This window comes from Elaeis guineensis, chromosome 1, assembly GCF_000442705.2.
Source record: "Elaeis guineensis isolate ETL-2024a chromosome 1, EG11, whole genome shotgun sequence".
In the NCBI taxonomy this organism is placed as follows: domain Eukaryota; kingdom Viridiplantae; phylum Streptophyta; class Magnoliopsida; order Arecales; family Arecaceae; genus Elaeis; species Elaeis guineensis.
Genome location: NC_025993.2, coordinates 159,112,570 through 159,126,406, shown reverse-complemented (window position 1 = coordinate 159,126,406; position 13,837 = coordinate 159,112,570). Strand labels below are relative to the sequence as shown.

Genomic DNA, 13,837 nt, shown 5'->3' with positions numbered 1-13,837 from the left:
ATGCATTAAAAGACTTCCAAGGGTCAAGAAAGAGCCTGCCGTGTAACCTAGGAGACTGAATACGACAGCTAATGTACGGTCCAATTTGTTTCCCTTTATCTTTATGTCGTTCATGTTGCCATGAGCTGAAGATCATAAAGCCAAACATTTCTCATCAAGAAGTTCCAAAAGAAAAACTAGCAGGAAGATGACGAGAGGAAAGTTGTCATGTTGGCATGTAGCTAAGATCTGGAGGAGAAGGTGAAGCACGAGTTTCATCGTTGAAGGAATGAAGACAACTAAGAACAAGATCCAAGAAACCAAACTACCCATTGCCATTCGCCACAATGAATTAGGTGATTGCACAAAGGAAAGTCAAAAGAATGAGATGCAACGACTCCCTCTCCCTCCGCCCCTCTCCCGATCCCGAATGTCCAAAAAAGTTCAGATTACAAATTCTTCTCGTAGTTCCAATTGATTATGTCCTCTACAATACAACATGTACTAAAATCTTCTCCCACACTCTCCTTATAATCTCTTCAAGCTCTTCTTCCTTGCATCCATCTTCTTCTTATCCACCTGAACTTTTGCAGTGACAGCTCCTTCCTTCTTTTCAATTGCTGATGTTCCAATGGCAGGTTCCATTGCAGGAATGACAGCATTCTGATCCTGGCCATTTGTTGCTGATACTTTGGAGGCTGTGTTAGCGGTCAGCAAGGTGGGGGGTAGTAACACATTGTCATTTGAAACCACATTTTTCTGATCCACGTTAAGAGCCATGGTGCACTCAGAGATAGCTCCAGTCTTAGATTTTGGTTTAGGTTTGATCGCATGGATTCCAGTGTACAACCTGTGAAATGCGTCATAAATCCACCATGAGTTTCTCCTTCCATATGAATTATCAAAATCAAACATCAGTCCATATGATGAGACAAACTTCGCAACAGTGGTAAAACCATAATTCATCATCAGTTGAAAGTAAAAGTACACAAAACTTAACTAAAGAGAGGGTGTGTGGGTGGGGTGGGTGAGGAGCTGACCTGGCATGCCTTGCATACTCCCCATAATTTTCAAGCAACATCTTACCAGCCTGTTCATTGAGTGCAGATTCAGGAAATGGTTCAATCAGCAGACATCTGACCACCTGCCAGCAATGTTAATATGAACCACATTAGTTGAATGATTAATATGCCAAGATGGTTTGCTTGCCAATTGAAAGACGGAAGATATTAAATTCATCAAGGAGTCAGCATAATGATTTGAAACTCGCTGAGTATAATCAACACCAACTAATCATAAAAATCAAGAAGAGTGTGGAAATAATAGATAACAGGGAGAAAATATTTAGCTCAGACATGCAAAAAGATAAAATATGCAAATCTCCCAAACCAATTCCAAAAAAGTACCTACTAGCTTGAGAAGGTGGTATTGAAATGAGAGAGAAAAAAATAGTGATAACCATCTTGACATCCAACAGAATTCTGATGGAACAACTGACAAGCTGAAATAGTTAACAATTAACATAAATAAAACATCAAGGTGGGATTAGCAACATCTCAACTTACAAGCAAAACATGTCGCAAACCAAGACTTGGATTCCAGTCCTTCTTTAGTGTGTTCACACAAATCTCACCATTTGTTGCAATATTTGGATGAAAGATTTTAGTCAAAAGTAGCCTGCAAAAAATGAGAAGTGGATGATTAACAATCCACACACTGAAATAAGTCATACCATGTAAAATAAGGAGACTGAAGAATTCGACTATAAAAATTTATATCATAAGGAAAGACCTTTTGGAGGTGATTGAGGGAAGTCGTGTGATAATAACAGCTTCATGCGGAATATACCATTTTCATATGGAGTACCAGCTGCATCAAGCAGGTCCCACAGCATAAATTCATCAAGCATTACTTCCATGGCAAAAGTGTGTGTGTACATACATACATACATACATACATTCATCAAGCATTACTTCCATGGCAAAAGGTGTGTGTGTACGTACGTACGTACGTACATACATACATACATACATACATATTTATATTTATATACATGAAAAATATATGTATATCAGAAATCTACCAGGACCCTCAATATCAGCAAATATAGTAGAAAAGTCATCATCATTTACAACCACTTTAATGCCTTCTGGTGGTGTTTCATCAAGATTCTTCAGTTCTTTGGCAAGTTGTTTGATGACTTTAGGTGGAAGGTTTTCATTTGTTGCCTGAAAAAATAATGAGCATTTTCGTTAATTAAAATAAGCTCAAGTGTAAGAGGGTGCAAACTATTAAAAATGAAAGCTGGCTTTTCAATTGCATAAAGCTGGTCTTACAAAGTATAGAACAAATAAAAATCACCATCAAATTTTAATTTCTAATCATATGATTACCATTGTTTTGCAAAGAAGTCTCAGCAAAATAAGTTGTTTATGTTTTTTTTTCTGTGAAGAGATGATAGCAATCAGGTTATGACAACTACTCAATGTTTCAGTATGCTCCAATGAAGATGATGTTTTTTCAGTGATAAATATCACCAATAGATCTCCAAATCAATCCACACAAGCCTGCAAAAACAAGATAATAAGCATTGGCTTGATCATTTAAGCATAGATGTAAAGAAAAGAGCAAGTGTAAGTTCAGATTAGCAAATAATGTGATAACTGTCTAAGCTCACAGAATTTACATGGATATTAAGGGGTCTTTGATGCAATCATTTACTGCAAGATCCGAAAAGTAAAGAAAGAGAACACCTGATGGACCACATAGTATATCTTAGAATCTAAATCAAGTTAGTGAAGAGATTTTCAACATCTTTAATACATTGATATCAATATATTATTTTCTTCTTATTTACATGTTTAGAGGTTGTAAAATAGGCTTCCATATGCATTAAAAAAATGTAGAAAATGCATAAGATAAATTTAACAGGAAGCAAATATATACAAAGAATAAATTATCCATATTGCCAGAGCAAGTCAAAAAATTAACCAGTCTCAACAAATAGTTGCTAGGGTATGGAATGCAGAGACAAGAAGGAAAACAAATCAATGAAACAATCGATATTTTTTCCATTTTATTGATGGCATGAACATGTACATGAATAAGTGCTACAAATGTTGATAACTTAGAATAAATAATTTTCAAGCTTATGGATGACATTCAATACTTGATTTCCCAGTCAACATTCACACAACTGCATATGGAGCGAGGTATTGAAATGTAGCGGGTGAATCTGCCGTTTGGGCTACCACAATGGTGTATTCCATTGTTTATATTAGCTAATGAATATTCCTTTCTAAGTGTTACATACTTATAACAAAAAAACGTACTTTTGGAAACCCTGTCAGGGATGAATATGAATAGTTCCTTCAAGATGTGAGTTACCCTTCAAAGAAGGTTTCCCTATAACAGTGGAACAGCGATAGTTGCTCCAAACAACCATCAAGCATTTCTCTTTGATTGGTGACATGCGAACTTGATGTGAAATATAGCCACTGAAATATATTATGTATGCATAGAGACAATTGAAAGAGATGATGTCTCAAAAACTTTAAGGAGAAAATTGCTAGTGAAAAGGCATTCTGTTTTTAAACCCATCCCTTTGCAAAATCTGTTAACTTATTTGCATTATTATAGATATGAGAGAAGACATCATCACCACAGCTTGTAGCACCCTTAATTTCATCAAGAAATGAAGCAAGACACCTTATTTCTCCATTAGCTGGCTGCAACTGGTATCTTTTAAACTTCTATGCGCCCTCAAGTAACAGTGGGAGTACCAGCATATTTACCAATGTAAAACGCTTGGGGAAATACCTACACAGTTTTGAACATGGAACATCATCCAGAGACAAGATAATAGAAGGGTGAAACCCCATTAGGCTGCAGTGCTGATTTTTAGCCCATGACCCAGTCGGAAGCATACACATGGAACCAACTCCATGCAAGTTTTCTATTAACTGACACACAAGTTCAACTGAATATATTCATAAGGAGTCAAACAAAACAGAAAGGGAAAAAACATTGCTGCCTGTCAAAGATTGCTTACTCTACTCAAATCTCAGAGACCCAAACGAATATACTCCTTTCAAAAGCATCATACACAGAAATGCTTCCACCAATAAGGGTCTTGTCTTCCATGCTGCTTACTTCTCTCCTCCCATAATTGCTGGCACCTCCCAAGAGTTAACATAATAATCATCCTCGCCAATTTTTCAAAAAAAGAAAAAATCCATCCCATAACCATACAGTTTTTTAAATTTACATATAAGTAAAATACTATACCACAAAGGCCGCAAGACAGTGACCCAAGAGAAGTTAGCAAACTATTTATTCCTCTTAGACTAATAGAAAACGTTAAAGGGGCTTTAAGAAATCACTAGCCGAAAACTTCCTTGAGTTCACAACCCCAAATAGGAGGAAGCTTTGCCCACTTACAAGCTAGACAAGGCGTGATGATTACAACTTCACACAGAGGAGACTAACATGCTACGATAGCCCAAATCCACTCACTTCACTGTGAGCAGCCACATATAATTTCTCAAGAAGATTGAGCTAACGGATAAACTAGTCCTTTTAGTCTGTGATACTTCATGCTCCCTCTCCATTATGACTTCAACCACAAATTACTCGTGATATGTACTGATTCTCACAAAGTAAGGCAACAAGTCAACTTTAAAAAACATGAAATTTTGGTATATTTTCTAGGGAGTTCATAACTAAAACTTTCCAAACTGCATTGGAAAATTAACTGACAAGAAGACTATCAAAGGAACCACAATTTAGGAGATTAAAGGCTCGCTTGTTCCTAGACATCAGTAGAAGAGGGAAACAGAGAGGGTGGAGGGGGGGTACCATCCGAGAAAAAAGAATAAAATACTAACAAATCATAACCAATGAATATAACGCCTAATAAGAATCTAATATCAACTACGATCCGAACAGAGCCAAGTCTTTGCAAATAATTCCCAATAAAACAAAAGAATCACAAATGGCTCAAGAGATGGAGATCAGAAGCCCAAAATAACTAAAGATCCTGCCTTTTAGAAATCTGAAGAACAACATTAAGGAAAAACTAGATTTTTCCAAAGATTTTGTTGGAAAAAAAAAAGAAAATCGGAAAAATGACTACAAAAATCGCTCATCAAACAAAAGAACTAACGGGAACATATTTCTGCCAAGACATCCAAACAAATGGAGAGAAATTTCTATCAATTAATTTAAGAGAAAAGGAGAGAAGTAGAGATCGCCTACCTCGAGAGAAATGAGAGCCAAATGACCTCAGAATTCCGCTCCCACAGATCCGAAAACCAAGATCGCAATGATTGGGGGACACGGGGGGGAGAGAGAGACGATGATGCCCCTTTCAAGTATCAGGTATTAGTAGCGGTGGGTGTCCGTCAAACGGAGGATTCGAAGCCTCCCATATGACGGTAATGCCCCTATGGTTTTAGACAAATCAGAGGTTCCTCTCCCCTGTTTCTTTTTGATGGCGAAAACACCCTTACTACATTGCAGCCAAAGGAGGCTATTCACGTAACTTAGCTTAGATTGGAATCTATAATTATCTTAATAACAAAGTTACTCTCAATATCATGGAGTACTTACGCTTCCGTCGGTAGTTTATAAGAAAGAAGGGGTTGTTGTGTAATGAGATTTCAGTTGACGGAATTACCCCCGGTTTGGAACCGGTGGTGCCTTGAGTTGGACTGTCTCCAGTTTGCCGACGTTTCGAGCCGACCGTTTGGTGGGGTTGCGTCGGTTAGCAGGTAGCCGTTGGCATCCAGCTGGCATGTTCGATTTAAATCCTGGCGTTGGAGCAGATGGACGAGCATGCTTAGAATAGCCCCATCGACACGTAATTTTAGGGCTGCGATTGGTGTAATATTTATAGATTTTGCTATAATACTTTTTTATAATATTTTATTATAAAAAATATTTTAAATATTTTATTTTTTTCTCTTCCATCAGCTCACCCCTGTGCCACTTCCCTCCCTCTCCTCCTGATGGTCTTCCGTCCACGATCATGCCCCACCCCCTACTCGTATCGCCCCCCCTTCCTGCAATCGATGCCGCTTTCCTACTTGTGCCACCGACCCCCTTTCTCTCTTGCAATTGCGTCGCCTCCCTGCTCGTGGCCCCCTCCCCCCCACTCTATGTTTTTTCTTCTTCTCCATCGTAGCCCCCTATCTCTCGTGATCTTCTTTCTTCTTCTCTGCCTCAATGCACCTCCCTCTCTCCCCACGGCAGTCATCTTAATTCCTTTTTCTTTGCCGCAGTGCCCCCCTCCTCCCATGGTCTTCTTTCTTTTTCTCCACTGCAGCCACCCCACCCCCACCTCCCCCTTCCTTGCATGATCTTCCCTCCCCTCTCTCCCACTCCACCCGTCCATTGGTGCTTATGTCCCACTACCCCCCTCCTACCCGATCGGTGCTCCCTCGTCTGTGCGGCTTCGCCATCGTACCCCCCCTCCCTTGCCCACGACGCTCCCATCATCTTCCGATGGATCCTTCCCCATCGATGCTCTGCCCTTTGTCCACGATGTCTCGGGTGTGCCTCCACCCATCGGATCCTTCACCTCCGCCGCCATCTCTCCCAGCTCTTCCGCCTTCCGAGGTAACAGCCAAAAAAAAAAAATCTTTATAACATCGAAACAATCCTGGATTTTCAAATATTTACTGCACCGACCATGCACATGGCCCCTCATGTTGAAATCTGCATAGTCCAAATTTAATCTAATGATTAAAAATAAATAAAAAATAAAAAATTAGAATATCCTTAGAATACTGTGGCGAAACCCAATATTCACATATGTATTTTTGAAGGCCCCTCAAAACTGCAGTTGGACTCCATCATATCTGATAGCATGCCATCAACCGTCCGAAGATCACATGGAACTGAGACTGGCTTGAAGATGTAAATCAGGGCACCCAATGGTAAACTAATCTGTATCATATGCATTAAGTGGACGACATGGTTGTCATGTGAACCAATCTGATGATGTTTAGTTCATCATCAGCAGAAAAATTTATTCGAGAAGCTTGCCATTGGTGAGAATGCATATATGTACAAGTTTTAGTAGTTTGACTTCCTTTCCAACCTTGAGGACACCCAATTTATCCCATCACTTGTTAGGGATCCCAAAGCGTATGAATATTCCTGATATACCGCTTGTTTGGATCAATTAATGAATAAAAATTATTTTTCTTGGGTACACATTAACTTGTGTTTGCTATAATTTTTTTTTTCTTTCATGATAAATTCTATGCAAGCTCTAATGGATTTCACGGATCAACAGCAAAGCCAATTGGTGGAGTCGATCGTGACATGCTATAAGGCAATAGTCGATTATAGCCAGCTGGAAAGCTATTAGTCATGGCCTTTCCCTCCAACATCAGCAAATTCGAGTATCAAAGGTCAATCTTTTCTAATTACTATTGCTAAAAGTTTAAATTTTGGGCTTGGACGGATGTTTGGGCTGCCCAACGTGCAAAAGGCATATGAGATCACGGGAGGAGGATTCTTGATGGGAGTCTTCTTCCTCCGTAAATCAAAAAGAAGAGAGAAACTAGGGCTCAATGGAGCTCTAGATCCTGACTATAAAATCCCTCCCCTCCCTCTTGTCCCTTAGCCTCGGTTGATCGTTGGAGAAAACACCTTGGATTCCTCTTATTTTCCACTGATTGTGCTTAGAATTCATTATCAATTCATTATCAACGGTGAGATAATTCACCTCAAGCTCATCTCCATAGCCATTTCTGAGTTCCCCAACCATCGTTAGGGGGTTCAATCATCCTATTGTCGTTGTTGATTGTTAGAGTTCTCAGTGAATAGGGCATTCTCTTGTTCTTGTTTTCTTTTTCTTCTATTGGGACGATTGCCGTCTCAAGACATGGTAGGATCAGGTTCCCAAATCTAGAGCCATCACCACCGAAGCCATCAGGATTGCTGTCATCGAAGGCCACCACTGTGGAAGGTGGTCGGCCTGAGATCTCCCTTCTTCCCCTATTTCTTTCTTATTTGTTTCTATTGGACCAGCCATCGTTGCTGACCATGCTCTGGACCGAGGGTTGAAGCTGCCATGGTCTGTAGCCAATATAGGTTGTCGTCAGAGAAGCCACCATGGAACGTGGCCAACCTAAATCTTCCCTTTCCTGATTTTCCCATAAAGAAGAAAGTACAAAACAAGAAAAAGAGATAGAGGATGAAAAAAAAGAAAATAAAAGGAAAAAAGATAATTTCTTCTCATATCTCTCTTCTCTCTTACTCTCTCTATCGTACTCTTTCTCTCTCTAATTTTTTTTTTCTCTTTTAAGAGATCTTATGGATCAATAGAGGGTTCACATATTTAGATAAATCAAGATCAATTTGTTGACCGTAAGAGGAGTCCTGAACATATAATATTCATATATTTTTTCATAATTTTTTCTATCCATAATCACATATTATTTTTATATTTGATATTGATTATGTCTACACAAGGTGTTGAGTGAAATATCTTATCTCTAAATTTGTAGATTCAAAATTAATCGATCTTTGTGCTTATGTCTGAAACTAGTAGAGGTAAGGGTCCCTTTTGCATAGTCATCTGTATATTATTTTTATATTATACATAATGATTTCTAGGTTTACTTAATATATGATTCTTTATTATATATATATATATATATTTTTTTTTTATTTTATATATATATATATATCACATATTGACTGTTTTGATGCTAAGGATAAGATATCGATTTTTTTAAAATCGGACAAAAAATATAATACAAAATTATTGAATGATTAAATATTGATTATCTAAAAAGATTTGGACTAGCCATGAAGTGGATTATCAGTCATAGGTTGAATCATGACATATTGGATTGCCATTGTGGATTGAACCATGCATCCTGGTTTGCCACCGCAAGCCAAAGCATAGATATTTTGGTTTGCCACCATGGGACAAAGCGCAGATATCTTAGTTTGCTATCATAGGTTGAAGTACCAATATTATAGTTTATCATGGTGGACTGAAGTGTGGTTTATGTTTATCAGTCATGAACTGAAGCATGATTATGATTAGTCCAAAATCAAAAGATAGTTATAAATTTGAAATATGTTAATGAAACATAAGTGATAAGTCATATCACATTACTAGTAATATTTATGATAGATTTATGATAATATATATATATTATATATATATATATATGTCGGGGCAAATTTGGATAAGGTCAATTAGATTTGAGCCCAGATCCATTAGGTCAAAATTGGATAATGGAGATCGTACATCGATAATCTAAGCTGTTGATGTGATCTATTGTCTCAAAATTGTTTGCACATCAAAAATCATATGATTCGAAGACCTCTAGTCTATGTATCAAGTGATCAAAAAATATATTTAATTTAATTTTATTTAGGCTGTCTAATTTTTGGCTACTTGATGCATAGGTTAAGAATTTTCAAATCATATATTTTTTTTGTGCAAGCAGTTTTGGGGTAGTAGATCATGTTCAATGACTTAGATTATTGATGTAGAATTCTATTATAGAGTTTTTATTTGATTAGATTTGAGTCCAAATCCGATTAACCTGATTCTAACCTATCTCTTTCTCTATATATATAGCTGTTAAGTTATATTGGATGTTTGACACAAAATTTTATGACTTATGATTTCTCTTTGATATTGTTTACTCATTATTTTGAATTATATTATTATATTAATATAAGTGTGATGAGATTATTACTGGACTGTAAAATTAACAATTTCAATTCTTTCTTTCCTTTTAAAGTTGCAAGATGCATAGTATTGGATAGATTTGACTATGGAGTTCGAGTGAAAAAGTCATCTCTGAGGCTTGTCCTAGGGTTATGCGGTAGTATCACATGGTCGACTCGGATGATGGATTTAGGGTATAACAGTTTTTCTCTCTCAGACTTTAATAGCATATAAGATGCTTGCTGCTAAGAGTAGTGTTTGATTAAATTTTAATTTATTTACATTTTGTTAGGACAAAAAGTGCTTTCAAATTTACTTTTAGTTGAATTTGGATCTCAAGTTGATTTCAAAACTTTAATTCAATTTGAAATATGACAAGGTATATTGTTGGGAGCTAAACTCTTTTCATCCCTTGATATTTAATTCCTGCTTGAGTAAGAGGGTGCATTTAGATGTCTGTCCTATCTAAGATATTTTGAGGGCTTGTTCAGGTCCTGCCTGAATTTCTCCTAGCAATTCAACCCCAGCTTGTCATTCACTCACGGGCATCCCCATCGCAGACCTATAATCCTGATCGCAGTTCTACTTTCATACCCTACCCTGGGCAAAAGTAGTGCCGTTCCCACACCCGGGACCCCAAATATTGCTACTAGTTGGCTTTCTACTGCATGCATCTAGGTCCCACGCATGCCGCTATGCATCCGACAACAACACTGTCACTGTCCATATCCTACCAACGGCTCTCCCTCTCGTCGAAACTAAAGAGTCATGGGAGACTTATGAGTAGTCTATCTTTGCCACGGAGAAGTCTTCTGATTAGATAAAAAATTATGGACAATCACAAAAGACTTAATGAGTAGCCTATCTCCCTCATTGAAACTAAGCCTCAAAGAAATGTGATGTAAATACGTGCGTTCATTCTCCTCTTCTCTCCCTCCACTTTCTCACTCTTGTAAATATCTCTAAAATCATGCCAAAGAAGGTTTTTAGGTGTTTGTTTTTTTTTTTTTTTTTTGATATAAAGAAGGAGGCAAGCTTGTCAACAGAAAACAGGAACAGGCATACGTCAACAAGGAAAGTTGGGCTTAAGCCCGAGCAAGCAAAACTCCATAAGCATCTGGATTAAGCATTCTTCCCAAATTAGGTTGCATCTGGTCAATAGCAGAGATGAAAACAATCACCTTCTAGTGCTTTGGCTGCCATCCAATCTACAACCCAGTTGCCTTCCACGTGTCTTGCTCTAAATGCCCAGATGGACATTCTCCACTGCATAATGTCCTTCGGCAAGGGAATAGATATGTGTCTAGACATGGAAGTAATACAAATCTACTAAATTATGATAGTAGAATCCTTTCTAGCCAAAGCTAATTAGCACCCAATGTGTTTACCACTGTTTGCATTTGTGTTGAAATATAAGGCAGTATATAGTTTCTAATTGATGCAACCAAGAACACAGTTTTTTAACATACCTCTGATGTTATTAGTTGGAACGGTAACATGAAGTTATTGGGGCCTCTCACACCAACGGTAACATGAAGGCTAAGTTTAATTACAAAAAAAAAAAAAAAAAGATCTGGGACAAAGAATGTCTCCCCTTTTTCATTTCCCTCCCTCCCCCTTTCCTTTCTTTTCTTTTCCCATGGATTCGATTTGATTCAATTTTTCTTTTCCTATCGCTTGTTTCTTGTGGAAGAGGCAGGGGGAGGACTAGCAGGAACCGACAGTGACATACAGGTCAAAAAGGTGGAGGGAGGGATTTGAGAGCGGCGACCCCAGAGGAGATGGCGGAGAGGATGAGGGTATCGAGAACGATAGAGAGCAAAGAGAGATCAAATATTTTTTTTTTTATCGAATAGCCATTGGGTATTTTACTCTGTATTTTTTGTTCAATAACAACATCAAGGTGCCTATCAGTAGTAAACCACCTCTTTCTATTTCTCCCGTGCTTTCTTGTCGAGCTACACTAAGCCCTTGATCATGTGTGTGAGTGAAGGCAGTGCAGATTTCGATGATCGTTTGTTTCCTTTGCGTTCCTATCATAGAACGCAACCGAGTCGCTTAGAAGAACAAACTGAGAATCAGCAGACCCAAGCTAATCCTTTTGACTGTTGGAGGGAGTACGTTGGGAGAGGATGTTTATCTTTGCTCTGTTGCCAAACCAGTGATGGTGCAACCCATTCTCTTTTCTTCAATTTTTCCACGGTCAGGAGTCTTATCATTATAGCTTAGCCAATTAAAAAGCTCGATTGTTTCTGGAATCAGGAGCTTCCGGTTGGTGGTCGCAAGCAGGCTTAAATTTCCTCTATAACTTAGCAACTGATAGGAGTATCGAGAACTTCTACGTTCACGACCATTTCCATTTAACTTCATCTTCTTTTGCTGTGAGCTCAAAAACCTTTGGAGATGATTCACTTCTTCTTTGCCTTATGCTGTTAAATTGGGTGTGGTTGAGAACCAATCAGAAAAGTCCGGCATAAAGGTTGTTGCGGCCAATCGCCCCATCGCCCGATCGCCGAGAAGCGTGCACCTGCAAAAGGAAGTCCGCACTGACCGGAGGCGGCTCCGGCGGGGACCCTCCGACGGTCAAGTCAGAGAGATGACTGGGCAACAGTGAAATGTAGACAGAGAGCTCTGAGAAAGAGAGAGAAAAAGAGGGGCGAGCCTACATTTGTGGGAGAGACGGAGCGGATCCATCCCTTGCACTGTTGCCTTCCCTGGTATATATAGTGGAGCACGGTACGGCGCCGTCATTAATGGCGCGGACAAGTGAGGAACTATCAACTCACTGTGGACTGTCAGAGTCGCCGTGAAAACGTCATGTCGCCGTGTGGCTGTCCAATCACCAGGGTTGACCATGCCCTGTGCGGGACAATGCCCCTAGGTAGCCGTGCCGCATGTCCGTGTCAGAGCTGACAACGTCCGACGGCTGTACGGTGGTTGGAAGAGCCGACCGACCTAAAGTCGGTAGCCAGCTGAGTGGTGTTGGGCCCCTCCATTGGTCGGCGAGCATCTTGTGAGTCGGCCATCAGTCCACTGGGTTCAGTCGGTCGGGATGGATACGCCCGACATATCCCCAGTCGGCGATGGATTGTTGAATGGCCGGCGATGGCATCCGTTAGTTGGTCGCCCCGACCGTCGATCGGTCGGGTTCTCGCCCAGTCGGAGTCGGTCGATCCGGCAGTCGGTCGGGCCGATGGTCGGTCCGCCAGTCGGTCGGTCGGGCCGTGTGTCAGTCGGTCCGCCAGTCGGTCGGTCGGTAGGGCCGTCGGTCGGTCGGTGGGTATCCCCCAACAGTTGCCCCCCTCCGCTCCTAAGTCGGGTGGTGAGCTGGCCGATGCTTTCATTCGGGCAGCGATCCCGGACGACTGGGAGTGGATTTGTTGCATGTGTAGATCCGACCGTACCGCCTGATGACCTGATGTCAGACGCCTCACGAATGCCAAGCGACCCGGACGTCTAGTCGATGTTAGAAGTCACGTCGGCGTCAGGTGTCAGACGCCACATCTTGTCGTCGTCAGACGTTACGTCGGTGTCAGAAGATCGGGCGCCGGACGATACGGCATCCGACGACCGGATATTCGGCACCGATCGCGCGAGAGTGGGGCGCTGTCAGGCATCCCATCGGGAACGCGAATCGGCGCGGGCGCATAAATGCGGAGCCGCTCCCCGTGTGCCGCGTGTCAAGGTGGTTGGCCGGCGCTCCCTCCGACATTTAATGTGGGCGGTGCGGCCGTCCGGGACGGGGCGCGCCGACTCGTCCGCCAACCGGCGGGCGCCACGCGTCGCGCATCTGCAGGTCTTCGGTCGGCGCGGAAGCATCTCGGCCGTCGGTCGGCCCTATATATATAGGACCTCCCGGACCCCTGACCCACACTTGCCATATTTGGCTGGGGAAACTCTGTCCGGGCGATTTCTCAGTCATCGCGGGCAGAGCTCTTCTTCGCTTGCGGAGAGTCCATCTGGTTCGTGGTCCCCTCTTCTCCTTCTTCTTCCTTTTCTTCTCTTTCTTTTCCTTTGGTTCCGGCATAATGACCAGGAAACCGACCCAGGGAGCTCGGTCGGGGAACCCGACCGACGACTCCCGATCGGCTCCGGAAGATGAGGCCTCCTCGCTTTCGGGGCCGAACGTCGATCGGCTTCGGGAGCACTATCGCA

At 41.0% G+C, this 13,837-nt stretch overlaps 1 protein-coding gene across 1 annotated transcript; it reads right to left on the bottom strand.

The window, feature by feature from the left end:
• Positions 1 to 290: 290 nt before the first annotated feature.
• Positions 291 to 5,381, bottom strand: LOC105039316 (ubiquitin-conjugating enzyme E2 22). The gene is made up of 7 exons (XM_073245694.1): positions 5,236 to 5,381; positions 2,373 to 2,546; positions 2,063 to 2,207; positions 1,765 to 1,848; positions 1,545 to 1,651; positions 1,020 to 1,123; positions 291 to 829 (listed from the first exon to the last, which is right to left on the bottom strand). The coding sequence occupies exons 2-7, from the start codon at positions 2,373 to 2,375 to the stop codon at positions 508 to 510; spliced, it is 765 nt and encodes a 254-aa protein (XP_073101795.1). The 5' UTR covers positions 2,376 to 2,546; positions 5,236 to 5,381; the 3' UTR covers positions 291 to 507.
• Between the last annotated feature and the right edge of the window lie 8,456 nt (positions 5,382 to 13,837).

Bases quoted from the DNA above. Each gene is read 5' to 3' on its own strand.
- LOC105039316 (XM_073245694.1), bottom strand. The intron at 1,652-1,764 runs CCTTATGATATA...TTTGCAGGCTAC, and splicing joins ATCACCTCCAAAAGGTCTTT to TTTTGACTAAAATCTTTCAT. The intron at 830-1,019 runs GTCAGCTCCTCA...CGCATTTCACAG, and splicing joins GAGTATGCAAGGCATGCCAG to GTTGTACACTGGAATCCATG.